The 21,793-nt window shown below is 32.8% G+C and overlaps 7 protein-coding genes across 11 annotated transcripts; 3 read left to right on the forward strand and 4 right to left on the reverse strand.

Moving 5' to 3' along the window:
• Positions 1–1,247: 1,247 nt before the first annotated feature.
• LOC122399143 (SR-related and CTD-associated factor 4) lies at positions 1,248–10,590 on the reverse strand. 2 transcript variants are annotated; one of them, XM_043399578.1, is made up of 18 exons: positions 10,422–10,590; positions 9,474–9,602; positions 9,081–9,372; positions 8,768–8,955; positions 8,404–8,682; positions 8,188–8,334; positions 7,827–8,077; positions 7,502–7,711; positions 7,217–7,350; positions 6,877–7,085; positions 6,609–6,786; positions 6,205–6,510; positions 5,884–6,111; positions 5,454–5,722; positions 4,944–5,192; positions 4,233–4,699; positions 3,847–4,127; positions 1,248–3,586 (listed from the first exon to the last, which is right to left on the reverse strand). In XM_043399578.1, exons 1-18 carry the CDS (start codon positions 10,449–10,451, stop codon positions 3,000–3,002), a joined length of 4,434 nt encoding a protein of 1,477 aa, XP_043255513.1. In that variant the 5' UTR covers positions 10,452–10,590; the 3' UTR covers positions 1,248–2,999. The 2 variants fall into 2 exon arrangements, with proteins under 2 accessions (XP_043255513.1, XP_043255514.1); XM_043399579.1 differs by lacking the exon at positions 4,944–5,192.
• Positions 10,207–12,570, forward strand: LOC122399145 (proteasome assembly chaperone 2-like). Of its 3 annotated transcripts, XM_043399585.1 has the most exons (4): positions 10,207–10,405; positions 11,169–11,234; positions 11,609–11,959; positions 12,028–12,570. In XM_043399585.1, exons 3-4 carry the CDS (start codon positions 11,627–11,629, stop codon positions 12,442–12,444), a joined length of 750 nt encoding a protein of 249 aa, XP_043255520.1. In that variant the 5' UTR covers positions 10,207–10,405; positions 11,169–11,234; positions 11,609–11,626; the 3' UTR covers positions 12,445–12,570. The 3 variants fall into 3 exon arrangements, with proteins under 3 accessions (XP_043255520.1, XP_043255519.1, XP_043255518.1); XM_043399584.1 differs by lacking the exons at positions 10,207–10,405; positions 11,169–11,234 and adding an exon at positions 10,560–10,651; XM_043399583.1 differs by lacking the exons at positions 10,207–10,405; positions 11,169–11,234 and adding an exon at positions 11,298–11,521 and having other exon boundaries at positions 12,028–12,569.
• Positions 12,571–12,591: 21 nt separating this feature from the next.
• Positions 12,592–13,794, reverse strand: LOC122399148 (translocon-associated protein subunit delta). Its single transcript, XM_043399589.1, has 2 exons — positions 13,079–13,794; positions 12,592–12,983 (listed from the first exon to the last, which is right to left on the reverse strand). Exons 1-2 carry the CDS (start codon positions 13,328–13,330, stop codon positions 12,723–12,725), a joined length of 513 nt encoding a protein of 170 aa, XP_043255524.1. The 5' UTR covers positions 13,331–13,794; the 3' UTR covers positions 12,592–12,722.
• Positions 13,795–14,296: 502 nt separating this feature from the next.
• LOC122399147 (pleckstrin homology domain-containing family J member 1-like) lies at positions 14,297–15,651 on the reverse strand. Its single transcript, XM_043399587.1, has 2 exons — positions 15,192–15,651; positions 14,297–14,968 (listed from the first exon to the last, which is right to left on the reverse strand). Exons 1-2 carry the CDS (start codon positions 15,319–15,321, stop codon positions 14,487–14,489), a joined length of 612 nt encoding a protein of 203 aa, XP_043255522.1. The 5' UTR covers positions 15,322–15,651; the 3' UTR covers positions 14,297–14,486.
• A 323-nt stretch (positions 15,652–15,974) lies between these two features.
• LOC122399144 (probable E3 ubiquitin-protein ligase MGRN1) lies at positions 15,975–18,807 on the forward strand. 2 transcript variants are annotated; one of them, XM_043399581.1, is made up of 9 exons: positions 15,975–16,280; positions 16,452–16,570; positions 16,745–17,010; positions 17,090–17,231; positions 17,307–17,510; positions 17,582–17,824; positions 17,945–18,105; positions 18,197–18,467; positions 18,565–18,807. In XM_043399581.1, the coding sequence occupies exons 1-9, from the start codon at positions 16,193–16,195 to the stop codon at positions 18,739–18,741; spliced, it is 1,671 nt and encodes a 556-aa protein (XP_043255516.1). In that variant the 5' UTR covers positions 15,975–16,192; the 3' UTR covers positions 18,742–18,807. The 2 variants fall into 2 exon arrangements, with proteins under 2 accessions (XP_043255516.1, XP_043255517.1); XM_043399582.1 differs by having other exon boundaries at positions 16,184–16,280; positions 16,456–16,570.
• A 215-nt stretch (positions 18,808–19,022) lies between these two features.
• LOC122399146 (60S ribosomal protein L10) lies at positions 19,023–20,299 on the reverse strand. The gene is made up of 4 exons (XM_043399586.1): positions 20,174–20,299; positions 19,999–20,026; positions 19,527–19,832; positions 19,023–19,407 (listed from the first exon to the last, which is right to left on the reverse strand). The coding sequence occupies exons 2-4, from the start codon at positions 20,019–20,021 to the stop codon at positions 19,074–19,076; spliced, it is 663 nt and encodes a 220-aa protein (XP_043255521.1). The 5' UTR covers positions 20,022–20,026; positions 20,174–20,299; the 3' UTR covers positions 19,023–19,073.
• LOC122399150 (mediator of RNA polymerase II transcription subunit 9) lies at positions 20,280–21,231 on the forward strand. The gene is made up of 3 exons (XM_043399590.1): positions 20,280–20,474; positions 20,794–20,899; positions 20,958–21,231. Exons 1-3 carry the CDS (start codon positions 20,371–20,373, stop codon positions 21,096–21,098), a joined length of 351 nt encoding a protein of 116 aa, XP_043255525.1. The 5' UTR covers positions 20,280–20,370; the 3' UTR covers positions 21,099–21,231.
• The last annotated feature ends 562 nt before the right edge of the window (positions 21,232–21,793 follow it).

Raw genomic sequence — 21,793 nt, forward strand, 5'->3', positions numbered from 1 at the left:
ATTAATCGTAGATTATTGCACATCAATAACATTACGTGCTAAATATTAAATACATTTACAAAATGAGGATTAAAACTTTACTAATGGCAGAAGTCGAATTAAACTCTTAATTTTTTAATGGGTAAAGATTTACTAGAAAGTTTACGCAAATCGAATCTAGTGCGTGACTCGACTCGCTGGAATATAATAAAAAAAAAAAAAGGGGGAAAGAGTTTAACCGATGTTGTTTTAGTAAACTTGTTGCGCTTCAATTTTCAAATGGTTTGCATAACAAATCAATACGTTCCGGCTTACTTTCTTTGTTGTTCGTCCAGAAAGAAAAATAGCATTCAGTATATAAATATAATGAGTTATAAACACAACAGTACCTTGCACTTGTCGCTCAGTTTGAGCGCAAGCGACCTGGTGGCTGGTGTTCCATCGTCGTGTGGCGACAGAGAGAGAGACTCACGCATGTGAACACACGAGTACGAGTACTGAACAAGTATCCAAAGCTGCTCTGAAAAGATTTCATTCCGATCCGAATATCAATAGTTTTCTTTTTTTTTTTTTTCTTTTTTTGCTTTTCTCTCTTTAACCAAAATATATCGGTTTTTAATCGATTACAAACTATTTCACCTCAATGTCGATTCTCAATGTGTAATTCGATATTCGGAGGAAAAATTTTTCAGACAAAAAAATGCGTAGTTAAAACATTTAACTGAAATGAAATGCTTCAAATGAAATTAAAAATCAACTCGACAACGTATACAAAATATAGCACTTTGATGGTATAAAAATACTTTCTGCGGTTGAAACAAAGATGAACGTGAACTACATTTAATACTTATAATTAAATAATAATTGCATCGACTGTATCAAGTAAATTATTCGATAAAGAAATATGTTTTTTTTTTTCTCAAAGCTCGACCTCTAATTAATTACATAAAGTATTTATTCAAAAACAATGTCATCGACGACACGTTACGCGTAATATGAACGTTATTATATCAACCAAATATTTTAAAATACTTTTTCACCTAATGTCATTTGGCTCGCTATGTTTCACTTAACTTAAAATACGCAATTTCTTTTCCAAAAAAAGCTAGTTAAAAGATCGATATCGCGACACAAACAAAACTGGATAAAATTATTTTTTTTAAAAAAGTTGTTCAAATTGTTCGTACACGATCTGTGTGTATCTTCTATAAAGACTCCCAGACAAAATCTTTTAGAAAAATGTTTTAAAATATTCTTTATAATCGGGAAATTGTTTAATTAATTATCCTGAGTTTCCAATGGCTGGAGTTTCTCTTTAAAAAAAGTAAGTCAATTCCGGGAGCCAAGCGGAATGAGAGGCTATAATTCTGCTTACGAAGAAAGACGTTATATAGAAAATATTTATTTTTCGTTCGTTTGATTGAGCCGCGCCGAACATCGGCACTATATATATTCTCGCTCTGTATTTCACTTATTCTCGCGCTCTCTCCCTCTCACTCTCTCTTTCTACCATTCTTTGTTGGCTTACATTTTCTTCCATACACGTATATATATTTATATATATAATCTCTCTCTCTATCTATTTAAATATTTACGGTGGTAGAATCTTGATTATCCGAATTAACAATTACACATTTCAATGGCTAACTATTTCTGTTGATCGAACATTCATTCATTGTAAATTTAATGGGGTTGTTTCTTTCAATTCTTTGATAGAGTTTAGTACATGGGGAAAATATTTAAACAAATCGTATTGGTATACGATCAAAATATTAAATTAAAAATAATTCATATAAAATGAATATTCATTTAAAATGATATAATTATTAAACTAAAATTTACCTCATACAAAGTGTTCGACACACACATTCGTAAGATTTATAATAATTGCATCGAATGTAGAGTTCAATCAACGAAAATGTCTTATGTAATAAAACTTTGAAGTTTGTAGGATATACGGTTAATCAAGATTCTACTGTTAAGATTCATCTATCTATACAGTACGTTCGGTTTAAATGCATGCATTCAATTATTTCTTAAGCTATTGAAAATACAAGAAAGATGTTTGTACAGAAGTTGTTCTATTTTGAAAAGGAAACAATTGGATTCAATTTTTTTTTTTTTAAATTTGCAGAGATTCAAGTTTATCCTTCTTCTTTTTTAAAGCTATATATATATATATTGTTTACACTAATTTTATCGTACGTTTCAAGATAAACTTAACAAGGTAAATATGAGTTTAACAGAAACATAATATTCCTTTAAAAGTTAAATATGATAAAAACACTTTTCTTGTATCTTTAGTAACTTAAAAATTAATTACATGTACACATTCAAATCGGATTTACTATATATTTGTTTACTACGAAAATACAAAAGTATTTACAATTCAATAAATAAGTCGCCACTTGGAGTATCCACGGGTCATAGGTCCTGTGTTTACAAATCACAGCGCCTCACATGTTAAGCCGATTAGAAAAATTGGTTTCTTTGAAATTTGAAACGCTGACTTAAAGAAAAACTATCTTTCCGTTCGACCGATGATATACTTTTAGCTAATTCTATTTCATGTGCCTGTATCTTAAAATAATACAAAGGTCATTTATTCAATTTTACAAATTACTAAAAGTATGCAATTTGCGTGTTGATCTTGTTGAAAGATTATAGTAATCTTTTTATATGAATTATTAACTTAAAGTGACATTAATATCTTATATTTCTTTAACTATATCCATTCTAATTTCTTCATTCTGCTTAGTTTTTGATATTTAGCTCTAGTTACAAGAAATAACTTTACCGACATTTCTAAAATCATATTTAAAAACAACGCATCATTACTTCACCATTATTAAAATATCATTGATCGAACAAAATAATTAATCTTATATTCAGCGTTTCATTTTCCAAAATAAGCTTTTTCCATTTCGACCGTATATCGGCTCGAAGCAACGAGTCCTCCCTCACACCACTCCACAGAGTAAGAAATAATCTTAAAGAGAAAAATCGCTCTTTACTTTGGTCTAAGAATCCCTGCGGTCCTCTTCCTCTTCCTTTACTTCAAAGCCTTCTTGTTTCGTCTCAACTGTTTCTTCGAAATTTTCTGTTTTTTCAATGGGAATCGCCTCCTTTATTTCACCTCCTTGTTCCTCCCTTTTCCCAAATACCTCTTCTTTTACAGGTTCTTCTTTCATTTCAACATTTCCGGTAGATGGCTCCTGCTCTTTGGATTCCTCTGTTTCTTCACCGGATGGGCTTACATTAGTCCACCTGGATTTCCGTCCTCTGTTTCGACTCTCTCTCTCCATGTTTTGGTTTGCATGTTTGCCCCCTTTCTTGTCTCTTTGCGAGTGCTCGGTATCAGAAGACCAGGAGCCAGGAGGAGGATGTTCTTGATTCCTCCACGGAGCAGCAGATTCTGGAGGAAGAATAGATGGTGGGCCCATAGGACCAAAAGGTGGTCTCACATGAGGACGAATGTCATCGAAAGGAGGTCTGAAGAAGGTGTCTGGTTCTCGAGGATCGAAAGGTGGACCGCGAGGACCGAAAGGCCTCATTCCAGGGCGAAGAGGACGGGGTCCTAGGCCCCGTGGATGGAACATTAAAGGACCTAGAGAACAAATATTCAGTAACAGTTTGTTTAATAATCTTTAATAAACGATTATATATGAGTTTTACACTCTGGATAACCCTTTTGCAGATCAAAAGTGAATATGATCTACGGAAGGGTTAATTTAGAGACATAATATTACGGTCGGATTATCCATAGCGATATAAAATTTCTGTTAAGTTGTAAAAATGTGAAAACACGAATAGGGATCTTAAGATTAAAAATATTGTTTAAACAAAAAATAGACAAAATTATTTTACCTGGCCCACGAGCCCCTAGAGGAGCAGGACGAGGTCCAAACCCATCAGGATGTCCAGGTCTAGGCCCTCTGGGTCCCATTATAGGTGGCATTCCAAACATAGGTTCAATCCCAAAGAATTCTCGTCTCCTAGGTTCAAAGTCTCCTCGATCGTGATGTCCCCTTGGATCAAAACCATCCTGAAGTCGTGGATCAAAACCGTCTCGTCTAATTTCGTAATCGAAACGATCTCGATCGTCGAGCGGTCTTCTTCCACGTACTTCGGATCTATCAAATTCCTCCCTTTAATAAGAAATTAATCGATGATTAAATAATTACATTTATTTATATATTCTCCCTAAATATAGAATAATTGGATTCAATACAGCATTAGATAAAATGCTTTACCTTTGCTCCCTAGGGGGTCCGAGTCTTCCAAAATCTTCTATTCTTTGTTGTCCATGTATCCTATTGTCAAATTCTTCTTGATACATGCCCCCTTGTATCCTCGGGGCGTCCATATATTCCTCATGCATTTGTGATCCTCTGTGACCTCGTCCGAAATTCTGCCTTTCCCTTTGCTGTTGAAATTCTCTTGGATCTTGAGGATTTCGAAAGTCTGGCGGACGAGCTGGAAAGTCACCCCTTTCCTGAGGCAAACCGAACTTTGGCAAGTCCATAAGAGAGGAAAGGGGTTCACCGCGCGCTGAGCGAGAATCTTCAAAACTTCTGTCCGATCTGTCTCGGTCCGGTCGATTACGAGGTGGAGGTATCCGGTCGACTCGATCTTCAAGGGGTAGCGTGCCATCGGCCAATTGACGTAACCGATCGGCTAAGCTCGGTTTACCGTCTTTTTTTAGGGTGGAATCGTTTTCCTAAAAATGTAACAGATCGAGGTTGAAATTATTGCAAACGATAAAACACAATAGATTAATATTACTGCTGGAGGATGAACATTTTATACAACTCAAATTATATGAATTATTTACATTTGTTCTCTTACTTTTAACTATTTGAACTTGTTATCTTTGGTAGAACTGGATCAGTAAAACATTTGCTTCGTTGTCCTTTATTTAGTTCTTCATTCTTTATTATTATAAAAAGTTAACATGTTATTACCTGAAGACTTTGATTTTGTGGATTTCCTTCTCGATTCTCTCTATTCTCTCTTTCTCTTCTATCATCTCTGTCTCTATCTCTAATATCTCTCCTCCGATCGCGTCCTCGTTCTCGTCCTCTACCTCTTTCCCTTCCACGTTCCATTCTGGAATCATTGCTTTCCCTATCTCTATGAGATAAATGTGTTTCTCTATCTCTTCTTTCTCTGTTCTCTCGTTCCCTATCTCTTTCTTTATAGTCTCGATGTTGCTAAATTTAAATTATATTGAAATAATTCCGTAGAACACAGTGATTCATATAAAAATTAATATAAAATTTATATTAAACAGCAAAATGCCATGGATGTTGTTAATTTAAATATTGAAAGTTTTCATATCCGATACATTGATAAAAGCAATATTTTTACAACAATAAATTTTGAGCTGTATAAATAAAAGACAACGTATAAAAAGAAAGCTACATAAAAGTTATCGCTTCAACAACGAAAAAAATACTCCATATATATTTTACCTCTAGCTGTTGATCGCCCTCTGTTCTATCCTCATTTTGTGAAAGTTGTTCAATTAGATTGCCTTTATTTTTAGTCCCGTTTGAACTTTGCGGCATCACGTCCTCCATTTCTACGTCCATGTCATCTGCAGAATGTTGCTGAGGTAGTTGCATTTGTAACGGAGCAGAAGGACCTACACCGTAAGGTTGACGTAACATTGGCAAATTTGGCATTCCCGTCTCCGTCGTTGGCGGCGGGACTCCTATTGGAGGAACATTGTGTGGCATACCTAAAACAACAATTTTGGTTACGTTTTATCCGTTCCATTTCCAATTTAAGCTTTCTAAAGCTTTCGTCATATACACGCTTACTAACAAAAATTAAGAAACAAAATAATCGCTACCACACAAATGTATAAGACAATTCTAACTTTAATAGAATTGTACGTACCGGTGGAATTGGGTTTATCGGAGGGTGCAGCAGGTGCTGGTAAAGGAATCTGCGTTAATAAACCAACACCGACACCAGTTCCAAACGGTGGATTTACTGGAGGCCTTAGCATAGTTTGCATCATTCCTGGTGGTCCTAATAAACTCTGCATATTTGGGGGTGGTACACCTATTGGAACGTTAGGCATTAAACTGTGCGCCATTGGTAATCCCATTGGTCCGAGCATACCTGAACGGCAAAGGAAAAATACAAATTACTTTCTAAACTCTCGTTTGCGTCGTAACTTCTAAGTTGGAATTTAAAAAAAAAAAAATTATTTACGAGGAACTCCTGGCATTGTAAAAGCAGGTGGCATCATCTGTAATTGTGTGTTTGGCGGTGGTAAAAGTGCAGCTGACGTGGGAGGTCTGATCGGCGGTGGCTGACTTGTATCGATCACTTGCTGTTGCTGTTGACCCTGTTGCTGAGACTGCGATTGAGATTGTTGCTGTTGAGCGCTGGTCGAAGGCTGCATTACATTAACAATCCCATCTGTCAAACTTGGAATCGCGGCAGCTAAAGCTTGCTGCTGCAACTGCAACTGCTGTTGAAGCATGTCTGCATTTGTTCCGGAATGCTTTAATTTACCTACAAAGTATATCAACGCAACGTTATTAAATTTTTTCAGATGATTTACAGTAAACGAATTTGCATTTAAACGCGCGTAAATATATAGCGTTATTTACCTTTTAAATGAGGTGGCAGAGTATCTTCGTCGATCATTCCACCTTCTTCGAGTAACTCTAGATCCTGGTCAGTAACATTAATTAATTTATTCCAGGGAATATAACTAACTCCCAATTCGACTTCCCAATAATCTTTCCATTCTTTTCCTTTCACACCTTTTCCTGGTGCCCAGGCTAACTGAAATATATCAAAAATTCTATCATTCTAAAAATGAACTATATTTTCTGTAGTTTAAATAAAATATGAATTACGTATGAAATAACTTACAGTAATTGCTTTTCCTTGCATTTTATGATTCTTAAGTTTAGTAAGTGCCCGATAAGCGTCTTGTCTTCTATTCATGCATATGAAGGCGCAACCTCTAGGCGAAATCAGATCTATGCTGACAATATCACCAAATTCTCCAAAAGTATCTGAAAGTTCTTCTTGATGTACTAATTTTGATAGATGTCCTACCCAAAGTGTAGTGCTGCAAACTGCAAGAATATTGAACTTTATAAATACAATGATATCAAAGAAGAAAATATCAATCATTCTTTATTGTTACTCCAAAACATACACTATTAAAACACGATCAATAGTAATTATAACAAAATATTTAACTTACCGCTTAATTTATCCCTTACAATTGGCGGTAATCCTCGTTTGCGTCTTTCTCTTTCTTTTTCCCGTTCTTCTTCGGTCATCTTTTCTCGGCTGTCTTCGCGTTTTCTGTCACGCCCTCTATCTCTCGAGCGAGATCTGCAATGTAACAACACAATTAGTTATAAATCAAATAATTAACTGCAATAGTGAGTTAAGGTATTTGATAAAAGGATTGTTTGAAACGACTAGAGAAAAGTTGTACATGCAAAAAAAAAAAAAAAAAAAAAGTAAAGAAACTTATAATTACCTCCTTCTTCTGGATCTACTTCTTGACCGAGATTTTCTGTCTCTGTCTCGATCTCGATCCCGATCTCTGTCTCTGTCTCTATCTCTATCCCTGTGCCGTGGTGATCTGGATCGACTGTGGTGTCTGTATCGATCGGGCGATCTACTTTGTGATCTTGTACTCTCGCAATTTACAATTTCTACGCTGCTGCTATCTCGCCTTGCACCATTTCTATAAAGAGTACATTTATCAACAATTAATTTTTATGTTCGAACAAGTTGCTACAATTGTGAAAAAAGCTCAAACCAATTTATAGATTGGAATTAAATTAAAAATAAATTATTACCCAGAATAATCTTGCGTATCTTGTCGATCATCGTGAAGCGGACTCTTTTGATTCTGATGCGCCTGCTGATTGATCTGTCTAATATTCGACAAAGGTTGAGAGGCATATGGCAAAGCCGGTGGGTAACCAGGAGGTGGTTGACTCAGGTCTTGTATAACTCCGCTACTTACATTTGTTGTATACGTATTTTGTTGGCTTGGTTTTAAGATATCCGATGGTTTTAATTCACATTCCGATGCAAATGGTAAATTCTGTAGGAAAAAAATAATTTTGTTAATGTAAATTGTAACACATTATCGCGATTAATTATGTTTCAAACTTTATATGTAAAAGCATACTATTCGTTATATCAATAACGTACAGGAACAGTTTGGGCTAGATGCTTATCAAACTCCTCTTCCTGCTGCTTCATTTGTTGGAGTTTTCGCATTTTTTCTTCCATTTCGTGTTGCGACGAAGAAGCATTTCCTTGCATTGTTTGTTGCAATGTTTGGAGCTGCCTCAAAACCTATTTAATTTAACGATTAACTTACTTTATTCGAGCAATACTTAAATATCAAGTGTATACGACGAATACCTCTGGATTTGTTAATAGTAGCCCAAGACTTTCCAAACTGTTTCCTGTGGCAACAGCATTGTGTTGAGCAGCATTTGCTGCCGATGTCGCTGCTGGCGAACTTGCAACAACAACATCGTCATCCTCTTCCTCCCCATAATCAAAGTCTAAAAGTTTTTTATCAAACTTTACAGAACATTTCTGTTCATTCGCTGCTTCCTGTTTTTTTAACAACAACTGCTGTAAATGTTGCAGTTGATCAAGAAAAGAAGCATCCATTTGAGTTGCATTAGACTGTCCCTAAAAACGAAAATTAAAATTTAATACAATGATAAGATATTGTTATAATATCAAGAAATATAACAAAATTATAAACATAACATACCAGGAGTTTATTGGCATTAACTATATTTGCTGCTTCCATTTTTGTTTGCGCTAGCCAAACGGGATCGATCGTCTTTGTAGAAGAAAATAATTTCTGATCTTTTACTGCGTTTTTTGTAGTTAAAGGAGGAGTCTTTACAGCAGTACCAGTATTGCTTGTGTTATTCGTTGAGGAAATGTTCAGTGTACCTAAAAACGATAATTGGATTTTATTTCACTATATATTCTAATAAATGGAAATTGATTTTCACTCTCCATTTTGAATCAGTTACATAAATCTTGTAATGCAATTAAAAGTAAATATTTTTTTTTACCGTTAGCATTAACTGCTTGTTCCTTGTGTATCGGATGATTTGGGTCCGCAAGATCAAACAAAGGTTGTATAACCTCGGATGGAAAGACTGCATTCTTTTGCCAAAGGTTTAAGACTCGTATCACCTTGCTTTTGTCTTCCTGAGGACATTTCAAAAGGTTTAAGAAGGTGGTTTGCATGTTTTTAGCAAAGCGTGGAGCAAAGACATCTTTCTCTACTCCAAACTGGTGTCTGGATTGGCGTACAACTGAATCTATAACGTACAATCCAGGCACTTTGTACTCTGGCTTACACTGTAACAAACAAATATCAACAAATTACATCCGATACAAGAGTATTCTTATCGTATATTTCATGGTTTTATTTTAGTAATGTAATTTTCAGAATAAATTACCTTTTGAATGAATTTCTCAACGCTTTGCACAACATGCTTATAGTATTTGATTGCCTTAATTGCACCCTTGGTTAGAGAGTTCATTTTAGCCTTGGAAATAGGTGGTTTGACATCGTATAGAGCTGAAAGCTGAAAACAGTAAACGTATAACAGTTTTTAAAATTAATCCTTTCCAGCAACAATTCAAATAATAAATACAAACTCGATGTCAACAAACGATTAGAAAAACTGGCAATGCATACATTTAAAGTACCGTTCGTTAAATACATTTGGATTTTATCGGAAATTATTTTATTTTATTTATATACTTCAAGACACAAGACACCAGACTTTCGTTAATGTTTCATTGTTGTTTGTAATTCACTACCCCAAGACATAAAAATGCATGTAAATAATAAATTATCGATCGTAAAAGTTTATTGTCTGTTTTTTTCTATGATTACTTCGCACTATGTACTCTATTTATTAAGTCTTCCTTTTACTGCTCTTTCTCAACCCTCCCTGCCTTGATCGACTTTCTTTACAGTTTCAAATACAGACAAATATTTATATTATTTTGCTTTTCATTCCATAAATTAAAAAGATCTGAAATAATAATTAGCAACAATTGTTTTGTATATCACGAGAAACATTCTAAGTCACAATAAAGCTTTTCTTTCACTGATCTCCCTCTTTCTTGCATATAGAGATAGTTTCTCCCTCTCTCTTGCACAGAGACTAGAAATCAAAGCATTCGTAGAGTACAAAATCACTCGGATTTCTCGTATCACGATCACTCGGGGACGTCGAGAGGATTGTATCTTCTGGAGCTGTGTTTCACGTACGTGTCGCTTTCAACGACGGGACGAGAAGATAGAAAAGAGAGAAGGGAAAAGGGAAACGAAGAAAAAAGGAACAAGGGAGAGTCGGCGGGACTAGAGGAAGAATCGAGGGTAAGAATCAGCTCACCTCCGCGTTAAATGCCTTAACCACCTCCATTTCGATGAAGGTGCGAAGCACCAAGAATTTGCTATGTTTCACAGAAATCCGTGATTCTCGGGACGTTCAATGTTTTCGCGATAAATTGCATGTCTTTGCTCAGAGCGCACTGTCTAGCTGGGCCATGCCACTCAAGATGGCGACGCTATTTCCCGAAAGGCATCGCGGGGCGGTGATGCGTGACGTCACATACCGCCGCGGTGCGCAATCGGTAACAATTTACGTGTTAATACAGTTTGGTTCTCACCAATCAGAATGCTGCTACGATAAATAATTTTTTGAAAATTATCTAAATCTTTCCTTTTACCGTAATCACTCTTTCGATAATTATTTAAATTATATCAAAGCGTTCTATGATATAACAAAAGTTTTTGATTAGATTGAATACCATAGGAATTGTAAGTTAACACACGTAGACGCTGTATGTGTCCTAGCTGACCTTTTACTTTAATTTTATTTAATTACAAGCAAACTATTAATTTTATTTCAATATGTTTCGTTAACGGAGAAGAAAATTTTAATGCCGACCGATTGGTATAAATTAATTTAAAAGTATAAATAAATAGGAAATGTTTATTAACGAAAGTTTGAAATAATTTTTAATAATTTTTCTACATGGATCCACGTAAATCTCTATGTCATGTATTATTCAAACGCATCTACTAATAATATAATGAACACATTTATTCAAATAATCGTATGTATGGTCCTGCTTAGATAATAATTCATCACCGAGTTGAAGTTGCAGAAACAGAAGTGCCAACTTCGCTTTTTAATCTTTAGGTAAACTACGAATAATTGTCAAACCATTATTACGCATTTTATGTTTTGAATTCGTGTGAACACATGCATGTTTGTGTAATTTTATTGATGATACATTGTTTGGGTTATGTTATTATTTAAATTTAACATTTATGTTTAACCAATTACGTGAAATTTCAATTATATAAATAAAAATATAAATGAGCAGTTACAAAAAAGAAAATATTTAATATTTGATAGTCATTGTTTTATTGTGACTTGCAAATTTCAAATTCATAACATTTAAACGGGCCAGAGTTTTAAATTAAGTATATATCTCATTTAAACACTTTTATTATATAGATTTATACAAATGAAAACCTCACTTAAATGTAATTATCATGTTTATAAAACAGATACTTATCAAAAGAAAAATGATAAAGGTACCAGGAGAAATTGATCTTAAAGATTATATTTTGATAATTCCGTCAGTGGCTGTTGGAAATGTTGGACAGTTATCGATCGATCTGTTAATCTCTAATTTAAATCTATGCAAAATTGGATCTATGTGGAATCCTATATTCCTTCCAATTTCCGGCCTAGATCCTTATAATACTAATTCGGTCTCTCTTTGTACTGCTGCTGACTTTTATCTTGGAACTACTTGTAAAATAATTCTTTTACAATTACGTTCACTTTATGTTGGTAATTGTACTGATTTTTTCGACGAAATAACACAATTTGTTCGTCAAAGAAAACTTAGCAAGGTGAGCACGCTTTGATAAATATTTACTTATGTGTTTTCTTTTATATTAATACAAGATCTATGTTACAGATAATAATTTTAACTAGCAGTTACGATTACGAATGTTCCGATAGATCGGATACCAGCTTGAGGTATCTTACTTCGGATAATTCATTACTGAACACTGAAAAGTTTCTTGAAAATCAGTTCTGTTGGAAGAGACATACAAGAAAACAGTTAATGGAATGCACAGAATGCTATTACATTCCTGGCGGAGGATTTGCAAATGGCTTTTACGAGTATCTCAAATCAACAGAAATTCCTTGTACAGTACTTTTTTGTTATTGTTCCGAAGGTGACAATGTTCACGATGCATTAATATTAGTTAAGGGTTTGAATCGATGGTTAAATTTATTAGAAATTAATACGGATGGTAATATTAATGTTACGTATCCACCATCTTGGGAATTCTTTTTTGGTAATCCACCTTCGTCCGAAATATATTAAGCTTGGAGCCATTAACCGTTTGTGTTATTTGGAAAATTTCAAACGTAACAAAATCAATTACGCGTAACAACAATTGATATTGTACAGAAATGAAGTTGCATTAGGAAGAATTTAAACATAAAGCAATGTTGATTAAAATTAAATTGTCATTAAATTAAAAAATTGTATTTAATACAAAATTAAAATTACAATCTATCATAATAATTACATACTGTGTTAATATTTCAGTTGAAATGTGTTTTATAATTTATTTCGAAAAACTATTATAAACAAAACATTCAAGCAAGAAGCTTGAACTTGGAAGAGAAAGCAGAGTAAGAGACTAAAGCTGCTAAGAGAGCAGCGAAGAGTTCCGAATTGACCCAAGGTCCAAGATAGACACCCGGATTATTAAGTACAACTACAACCAAAGGTTTCACAGAGCTTGGATCCTCTCCATTTCTATATGCTTTACGTATAGCTGCGTATCTTTCTTCGTCGTACAAGTTTATTCTGTAATCACCAGAATGTGCTTTCTTTATGTCTTCCGTCCAAGAAACCTAAAAAATTTAGTTTTATTTAAACTATAGTTACACTCTTCTTTATACAAAATAATTCCATATAGAATTTGTTTAATTCGTTAAAATATTAATACCTGATACTTGTTATCGGAACTTAACCTAGCAGCAGGTAACGCTTTTCCTTCAACTTCTGCATACAATGTAACACCTTTCACACCGTTACTACACTTCAACACAAATTGAGTTGTAAATGCAACATTTGTCAGAATTGTTGCATCCTCCGTGACATATGCAGACGCGACAACCTCGGGCTTTTGGCAAGTTTCCCCAGAAATTCTGGAAACTGCACTAATTATTAAAATACAAAGAATTGCGAATCGGTTCATGTTTCCTTTATGTGTTTATTTTAATCGATATATTATTTTATACGTTAAAAACTATACTATATTATTGGTTTTCTATCTGTAAAACTGTAACTACTACCGGTAGCTTAAACCATATTAGGTTAAATGATGATTACATTTACAATCTGCTGATGGCGGCCTTTTCGAGAATGCGTGGAAATGCGTGGTTACACGTGGTAAAATGTTGGAGACAATGATACCAACTCTTTAGTTTTAAAATGGCTTCTATATTATTTAGAATGTATTCAAATCGCAAAAGAGATCGTATATATTCTAATAAGCGTATTCTAAATCAAAGAACGACTTAAAAAGTAGAATGAAACATCTTAGAACATAGATCTTTTGTACTTTTGTATCAATGTTTCTCGAAGATAATATTTTGTATAACATTGACAACGATCCTACAATTACTTAACGCAACATCACTGTCTCGTTGGTATGACATAACTGATAGGACCATTCGTCGCATATTACGCGATAATAGAATGCATTCTTACTATGTAACAAGAGCGCACGTGTTATCAAAACGTGATTATCGTTTAAAAAAATATGTTTTATTTGTTCCAATATTACAAGCAGACATTATTGATTAGTAAAAATTAATAGTATATATGATCATTCTACATACGTAATAAAGAATATTTGGTATTTGAATACTTGTCAAATTTGTACCCAAGGTAGAGAATATGAACAATTGCGCATTTCTCTGTTTATGATACAAATTATTTAAAAGGCACAATTGTTATTTTCTTAATAAAAAATACCTTGATTATAATAAATTAATAACATACAGTAAATACCACGCAACATACTTTAAGAATTAAACTATTACATAATAGATTTTTTGGTTCTCTTAAAATTTTATCAAGTATATATAAAATTTTTGTCATGTTAATAAACAGTACAAGAATTATATTTAACATTATATGTAAATCATTTATAGCGGTATTGAATTCTTATCTAACCTTACAAATAAAACGTAGATTGTATAAATTATATTACCTACAATAAATAAATTCTGAAACTTATCACTTTCGTTGTAATGATTTGCTGCAAACCTATCTACTTCTATGTAATCTTTCTAAAATTGAATATTACTTCAGTTCCACGGTACAACATAAAATTACAATTAAATTATTCAAAATTCAATTAAATTCACTTCTTTTGTTACTGTATTTAATGCCGTTGACGTTACAACTGATGTAGTAAAGGAACGTACATGAGATCGAAATGTTGACTTAGGTTCCCATGCTTCGTCCCTAATGATCCCTTGATTTCTTGGATACATAAGCAAGGGGTCCTTTCCTGTTCTTTTTGACAAATTTTCTTGAAGCGTTATTAAGCGTGACCTCCAATATTCGTAACTAGCTTGCTTAAGAGCGTTGACCCATTGTTCTACATGAGATTCAGAACGACCGCTCAAAACATGTCTCTTTTCGTGTTCATCGCGAAATGCTATACTAAATGCAAATACACCTCCGGACGCACAGTCAATATTAATATTATAATTTTCTAAAATGATCACACCAGCTGGTTGCTTTTTATCAATTTGTCCTAATTCGTTAATATTAAAATAAAATAATAAATTGCATCTCAATTTAAACCACCTTTCTTTAAATACTGAAAAAGAAACAATAAAATTATTAGGAAACAGCATTATATATAATAGAATAATCTATTCAATATAATAATGTAATTTAATAAATTATTAAATTTATGATATCAGTTTTTAACACGAGAAAATCATTTTTAAGATACTGAAGCAACGATGTTTGTAATAATTAATAGGTTAATGTGTATAAAATCACTCGAATGGATTTCAGTAATTTCTGACTAAACTAACCTGACTTATGGGCTCGTTTATGATTTAAACGACCTTCGAGATCAGCGGGGCCATTACTTGCTTCTGCAAGCTCTTTTTCGTTAAATTTCATGATGATAAATAATAATTTATACTGCGAGCATTCCTGCATAATATAAATGCTATTCCATAGTTATAATATGTATATAATACATATTATTGGTTGCTTCAACCCATTAAAAAGTTTGGCTACGATCCCTACTGCCATTTGTTAATGTTGTGCTCTGGTATTATGTATTTCATTATTTTTATTTATGATCCTCTATCAATTTCAATGATTTCTCTTAATTTCAATTAACTATTTCTAATAATTACATTTATGACAATCGTCAAAGGAACTTTGCCTCCTAAGATCGAATACATGTATCGATAAAGTGACGGTTGAAGCGTTACTGAAATGTCAACTACAATGTTTGTAAAATACAAAACTAAAGTTTTAAAATACATAGCGCGTTTTACCATAGTAGCACCGATGTATACATCACTGTATTATAGAGATCGGTGCATAACAGTCTGAGAAACACGTGCATATATACATTCATTGCGATTTTTAATAATTTATTGTAATTGTTCAAAATTTTCCTCTCAATATGCAAACAGAAAATTCTATTTTGTGAAGACTTCCGTAAATAAAATGCATGTTAATACCGATTCTGATAAATACATCGGTTAAGATTTATGAAAGAAACAACAAACTATGTTAATAAGATTGGCCATCCTGTAGGATGCATATGCAATATATTTCATACTGTTCACAACCACATATAAAGTATCGAAAGTGTCACTGGACAAATTGTCTGTCAAAATTACTGGCATTGTCACAATGCCATTGTGAGTTCTTTGTTCGCTAATGATTATGATTTAAGTTTTCTATCTATAATTTGTGAATTTGTTAGAGAAAAAGAACATATGATTAATTTATACGAGGTAGTGAAGTTTATCTTCTAGTGACAATTCACAATTGTTTTTAATATAATTGAGCGATGGGATCGCTGACGAGTCGACAAAACGCTGGTGTAGAAGAAGTTGATATTGTTTCAAATCATGCATACAAATATCCACCTCGTTCTGGTTTGTTTTTAGTAATCTATAGATATTTTTATACCATTAAATAAATGCATTTCTAAAATATATTGTAAACTACTTAATAAACAAATTTTCATTTTTAAATATCATTGTACATTAAACGTGTTTTATTATTTGTCGAAGTCTGGACCTTGTTTATCGCATTTTATTTACTAGGAAGCTATTTTGGTAGTCATTTTATAATGGGCGGTGAAAGATTCGATACGTCTCAGCCAGAAGCGTATCTTTTTGGAGAAAATGCGGACTTAAATTTTCTTGGAAGTAGACCAACACCTGTAAGTTAATATGTGATATAACGTTATATTAAATATATACGGGACATTTATAACATTCAGTTTAACATACATATGTCATTAATTGAATGGTATAAGTGTAATGTGTATAAACAATGGAATATACATAAGCGTTAATATTACGTGTAACGTTTAAAAATATCATTATTATTTTAGTTTCCATATCCTCCGCCGCAAGCTAATGATCCTACCAAAACATTAAAAAGTTTAGTAAATATAAGGAGAGAATCCTTGAGACTAGTTCGTAACGTTGATCAAACTTCTACATCGCCCCAATGTCATGGTGTAAAACATTACGGGGATGGTGATATCGATAAGAAGCCAAATCGTTATAATATTGAGTTTACATTTGACTGCGATGTAAGATGTGCAATTACAATATATTATTTTTGCACCGAAGAGGTTACAACAAAGGGGGTTACGTATGTATTATATATATTAATAAAGTAACTTTTAGTATAAAACACTTATATCTAGTATAAGACACAATCTTATTTACAGTTATGTGCCAAGGGACCCTTCGATGAATTCTGAAATATACTATTATAAAAAAGGTGCGAATCAATTATTTTCACAAACGTCACATATATTCGATCCAACGGTCTGTAACGAAGAAGATTTAACGTACCATGCTGATAGAGAAGTATTTGAATTTAATATGCAGTTGATTTTCATTCCATTGCAACTGTTTTCTATCAATCGTTTTGATTATTCATAGATAATACCAATAGCGATACATTGTGTGGCAGAAGAAGGCTCGGACGAACCTAAACAGTCTCATACAACGATTGCAGTTATCGAAAAACATTCGGATGGAACATATGTATTAAAGGCGCTTAAGCAAAAACTTTACGTCGATGGTCTTTGTTATTTGCTTCAAGAAATATATGGTATTGAAAATAAAAATGCTGAAAATGCAAAGGTATATCGTGGGTTCATTTTTAATTCCATGTTTAATTGATATCGTTTAACTAATAACAATTTTTTACGTAGCAACAAAGTAGCGACGAAGATACAGATGATAATGGATCAGAATGTGTCATCTGTATGTGTGACGTACGGGATACTTTAATATTACCGTGCAGACATTTATGTCTATGTAACGGCTGTGCAGATTCTCTTCGGTATCAGGCTAACAATTGTCCGATATGTCGTGCCCCTTTTAGAGCACTTCTTCAAATTAAAGCACTACAAAAAGCAACTGGAGCTATTATATCAAATCCACCATTACCAGAGGTCAATATTTATTTATATAAGTAATTAATAATAAGTTTGTCAATGTAATGGTTTTTTGTAACGTTTGATTTAAGGTAATAAATTTGGCAATATTCAACTGACGAAGTATTAAATATTTAGGGAAGCTGTGAAAATATTCCATCCGGATATGAAGCTGTTTCATTGATAGAAGCTTTGAACGGCCCATACATTCCAAGAGCTGCTGTTCTTGCACCAGAATCTCCAGACACGCCCGATACAGACACAGCTAGCGCAATTCAAGCAGCTGAAGCATTAAATAGGCAAAATACTTTATTAATCATTTAAAATATTACAAGTTACATTCTTTGTTCAATAATTCACTTGCATTGTGATAAATGTATAATTCAACAGGTCTGTAGAACGTACTCCTGTATCAAAACATGTATCTTCGAAAGAAGCAGATATCTCTGCAAGGACAAGTAGTACTGCATGTCCTATTCCAGAGTTTCGTATGTCAGTTTTATTAGCTAGAGACGAACATTCAGGATCGCAAAAAGATCTTCATAGCCGGTCTCCTGCAATGAGAATGAAAACCTCTGGACATTTGCGTGAAAAATCTGTTTTAAGATCACGAGATACTCTTAGACTCGTTAACGAAAAACAACCCGTTTCCCTTTATGAGGTAATCTGTTGATTTCTATCAATTATATTTTTTATTTGAACAAAATATCAGAAACATGAATTTATACTACATCATCTAAATAAAGCTATATTTACAGGGACAAGGACAAGACGAAGATAGCGAAGCAGAAAAATTATCACCCTTACTGGATGCAGCAACTAGTACAGAAGCACTCGACGCGCATAGTCATGGGATGTGCGACATAGATATTGACGATGAGATTCAAAATACGGAAAATGAGAATGATGTTGACATAACGTGCCATTCTCATTAAAATAATCATACACCATCTAAAAACATTCGATCATAATATCAGTTTTAAAATGTATATTCGATCTAATTACCTTTTGTAATATAAAATTGCTTACATTCCTCAAAAATTGTAAATAATATATTGTTATCTTATAATAAATTACAACAAAATATCATTTTATTAAAATTATTGACTCGAATCGTTATTATTAGCAAAGAATGAAATTTATCTGTTTTTTTTTTTAATAAAACAATTAACAGTAGTGTTAAAATAGTGTTAAAATAAAATAAATAACACGTACATTTGTTTATAATTGGTTTAATCAAATTAAGGACCAAAAGATTATTTTTTATTTAGACAGTAGTATTAAGAATTTTTCTGAACTTCTTCCACTCATCGAGAGGGCCGTGTTCAGGCAAATACTTGACATTGCAACCGTCTGGAGCAAGACGACCTGCTGTTTTTAGATCTTCGTATTCGGTACGGTCATACTTGGTAAATCCCCACTTCTTTGAAACGTAAATTTTCTGACGACCGGGGAACTTAAATTTTGCACGACGTAATGCTTCAATAACAGCAGCCTTATGACGATCCGATGAACGTACACTCATAATAGGTTGTCCAATATGTACTCTAGCTACGGTTCCCTGCGGTTTACCAAAAGCTCCTCGCATTCCAGTTTGGAGTCTTAAAAACAAAACGGAGATAATGTTACAAAAAGTATTTAGAATACTATTATTTAATGTAATCGAATAATAAATACTTTACCACCTATTTTGATCGTTTTACAAATTACTTATATTTACCTATCAGCTCCAGCACACGACAACATCTTATTAATGCGAATAACATGGAATGGATGAAGTCTCATACGAATGTGGAATTGATCTTTTCCAGCATTTTTCACCATGTATTTATTTGCACAAATACGTCCAGCTTCAAGTGCTTCTGAACTGAGCTGCTCGTATTCATCTGACACTAAATGTACACATAATGGGAAATCCTCTACAGAGGCTTTCTTTTTTCCAAGATCGAAAATACGTATCTTTGGATCAGGCACACCACGACAAAATCTTGATTTTGGGTAAGGTTTGTTCTTACAATATCGATAGCTGCAAATAAAACGTTAACTACGGTTAGTTAGAAAATTCTAACCTTACATATGTAATTTAAAATGTTTCAATTTATGTGAGATTATATTAAACAAAGAGAAATTAATTATCCTGTATTGATTAAAATTTGAATAAAATCTAGAAAATGAAAAATTTTATTACATACCATCTAGCTGGTCGTCGCCCCATATTGGCTGTTAATAATAAATACAAATTATTAGTTAGATACTAATATAACACTTATAAAATATTATCTACAAATTTAAAATTGTATAACGTCGACGGATGTCTAATATATATTGAGATTCGTTTGGATTAAGATAGATGAACCAAACACCTACCTTGCGCTTTCTAACGATGTTAACAAGAAAAGAAATAGTGGTATGAACTTAGCCGCACATCCAAGACTGTAAAGTTAGCTGACTTAGAAGTAACTAGAATGTTACTGGTTAAGGAGAATTTTCAATTGACGACTTAAAACATGAATAAAATCGCACGTTGAATACAAGAAATATAATTTTAATATGACAATATCATAATGGAGTCAGCAGAATTGTCGGAAGAGGTTCCCTCGCGTACACAATTCACAGTCGATGATTTGGACATTGAAATATTACCAGTTATTTATGAAATAATACGAAGGTTTGTCTGGTTTGATATGTTGACAACTAGGGTACTTGTACCGTTTAAATATTACTCGAGTTATTGCGATAACAAAGTTTTTGTATATGTATAAACAGCATGTACTCTTATTAGTGTACACGAATAGTTAAAAATAATTTTGATCGATTATGTATAAAGACGAATATTCTCACAAGTTACATAAGAAATGTGTATGTATATATTTAAATATTAAAATTAAACATAGTTTAACCAAACCTTCTAATAAGATATAATTAGACTTTAAGAATCTTATGATGCAATAAGTTGTTTTTATACAATTCATTTAATTTATTTTTAGCATCGAAAAAGACCCACATGATACTATGCAAAAGGCCAAAGAATCTCAAGATACGAGTCATAAGATACTAGAGCTTCAAAAAAAAATAGATTCTGTAAGAGCACAGGTAAGATAATGCAATATAACGGATGTATCGTTTATGTGAAATTGTTCATATTTTATAGATCAAAAGATTACCAGGAATAGAATACAGTAGAGAAGAACAATTACAAAAGCTTGAAACTCTTCGCAAACAGCTGAGACTTAAACGAGAACTATTATTAAAGTATCGTAATATGTGCACATTTGAAGTCCCAAAAGTATAATCATTTATTCAATTGCTGATAAAGGATCATATCATGATGCGTATTTTTCGTACGTTGTTTTTATATTTAATGAATAACGAACGTTTGATTAACAAATTAGCAGATTCGAAACCGGTCAGGCAAGCTGCTCAGTTTGTAGTGCATATTTTAATTCGAACGGGCACGTTGCATGGCATGCCTCGTACAATTTCTGATCGTAAAGCATTTATTAAACAATTAAAAGATATTGCTCAATCGTTCAAAGAAGATTTGAAAAAAGTGAAAGACGATATGAAGAAACCACCGAAATAATCTCCACAGAAATGTTTCATTATTTATTAAAAATTGGAGTTAGGAGTTAAAGGACAAGTAGTTTTGTAATAATTGTATGGTAAATAATAAAAAATAATAATATTAAATATTTTTAATTTTGTTATTTAGTTCAACGTGAAAATAAATTTGTAAATTTCACATTTCTGTGAAATACCTTCCTATAGTTTAACGTAAAGAATGTATTATATGATGTATAGTATACGTATTTGTATGAAAATTTTTATTTTATAGTTTATAGTACAGTATAAGTATAATATAATAAGTGCATTATAACACAAACTTATACCGTATACCTTATAAGCGATTGAAAAATGTATTTCGTTATACGTTACAAATTAGGGATTTTCTTTTAAATTTTCTTTTAAATAAAATAAATATGCGGT

Source organism: Colletes gigas, unplaced genomic scaffold (genome assembly GCF_013123115.1).
Source record: "Colletes gigas isolate AHSC1104 unplaced genomic scaffold, ASM1312311v1 Colletes_gigas_Sc00012, whole genome shotgun sequence".
Lineage (NCBI taxonomy): Eukaryota > Metazoa > Arthropoda > Insecta > Hymenoptera > Colletidae > Colletes > Colletes gigas.

Excerpts from the sequence above, each read along its gene's own strand:
- LOC122399150 (XM_043399590.1), top strand. The coding sequence starts at position 20,371 with ATGGAGTCAGCAGAATTGTCGGAAGAGGTTCCCTCGCGTACACAATTC. Across the intron at positions 20,475-20,793 it reads ATTTATGAAATAATACGAAG|CATCGAAAAAGACCCACATG; the intron begins GTTTGTCTGGTT and ends ATTTATTTTTAG. Across the intron at positions 20,900-20,957 it reads TAGATTCTGTAAGAGCACAG|ATCAAAAGATTACCAGGAAT; the intron begins GTAAGATAATGC and ends CATATTTTATAG.
- LOC122399144 (XM_043399581.1), top strand. The coding sequence starts at position 16,193 with ATGGGATCGCTGACGAGTCGACAAAACGCTGGTGTAGAAGAAGTTGAT. Across the intron at positions 16,281-16,451 it reads CAAATATCCACCTCGTTCTG|GAAGCTATTTTGGTAGTCAT; the intron begins GTTTGTTTTTAG and ends TTTATTTACTAG. Across the intron at positions 16,571-16,744 it reads TTGGAAGTAGACCAACACCT|TTTCCATATCCTCCGCCGCA; the intron begins GTAAGTTAATAT and ends TTATTATTTTAG.
- LOC122399147 (XM_043399587.1), bottom strand. The coding sequence starts at position 15,321 with ATGCAGGAATGCTCGCAGTATAAATTATTATTTATCATCATGAAATTT. Across the intron at positions 14,969-15,191 it reads TAAACGAGCCCATAAGTCAG|TATTTAAAGAAAGGTGGTTT; the intron begins GTTAGTTTAGTC and ends TTTCTTTTTCAG.
- LOC122399143 (XM_043399578.1), bottom strand. The coding sequence starts at position 10,451 with ATGGAGGTGGTTAAGGCATTTAACGCGGAG. Across the intron at positions 7,351-7,501 it reads AGTAGATCCAGAAGAAGGAG|ATCTCGCTCGAGAGATAGAG; the intron begins GTAATTATAAGT and ends GTTACATTGCAG. Across the intron at positions 3,587-3,846 it reads TCTAGGGGCTCGTGGGCCAG|GTCCTTTAATGTTCCATCCA; the intron begins GTAAAATAATTT and ends TTTGTTCTCTAG.
- LOC122399145 (XM_043399585.1), top strand. The coding sequence starts at position 11,627 with ATGATAAAGGTACCAGGAGAAATTGATCTTAAAGATTATATTTTGATA. Across the intron at positions 11,960-12,027 it reads GTCAAAGAAAACTTAGCAAG|ATAATAATTTTAACTAGCAG; the intron begins GTGAGCACGCTT and ends TCTATGTTACAG.
- LOC122399148 (XM_043399589.1), bottom strand. The coding sequence starts at position 13,330 with ATGAACCGATTCGCAATTCTTTGTATTTTAATAATTAGTGCAGTTTCC. Across the intron at positions 12,984-13,078 it reads GTTCCGATAACAAGTATCAG|GTTTCTTGGACGGAAGACAT; the intron begins GTATTAATATTT and ends TAAATTTTTTAG.
- LOC122399146 (XM_043399586.1), bottom strand. The coding sequence starts at position 20,021 with ATGGGGCGACGACCAGCTAGATG. Across the intron at positions 19,833-19,998 it reads GGGCGACGACCAGCTAGATG|CTATCGATATTGTAAGAACA; the intron begins GTATGTAATAAA and ends TTTTATTTGCAG. Across the intron at positions 19,408-19,526 it reads TCGTGTGCTGGAGCTGATAG|ACTCCAAACTGGAATGCGAG; the intron begins GTAAATATAAGT and ends TTTGTTTTTAAG.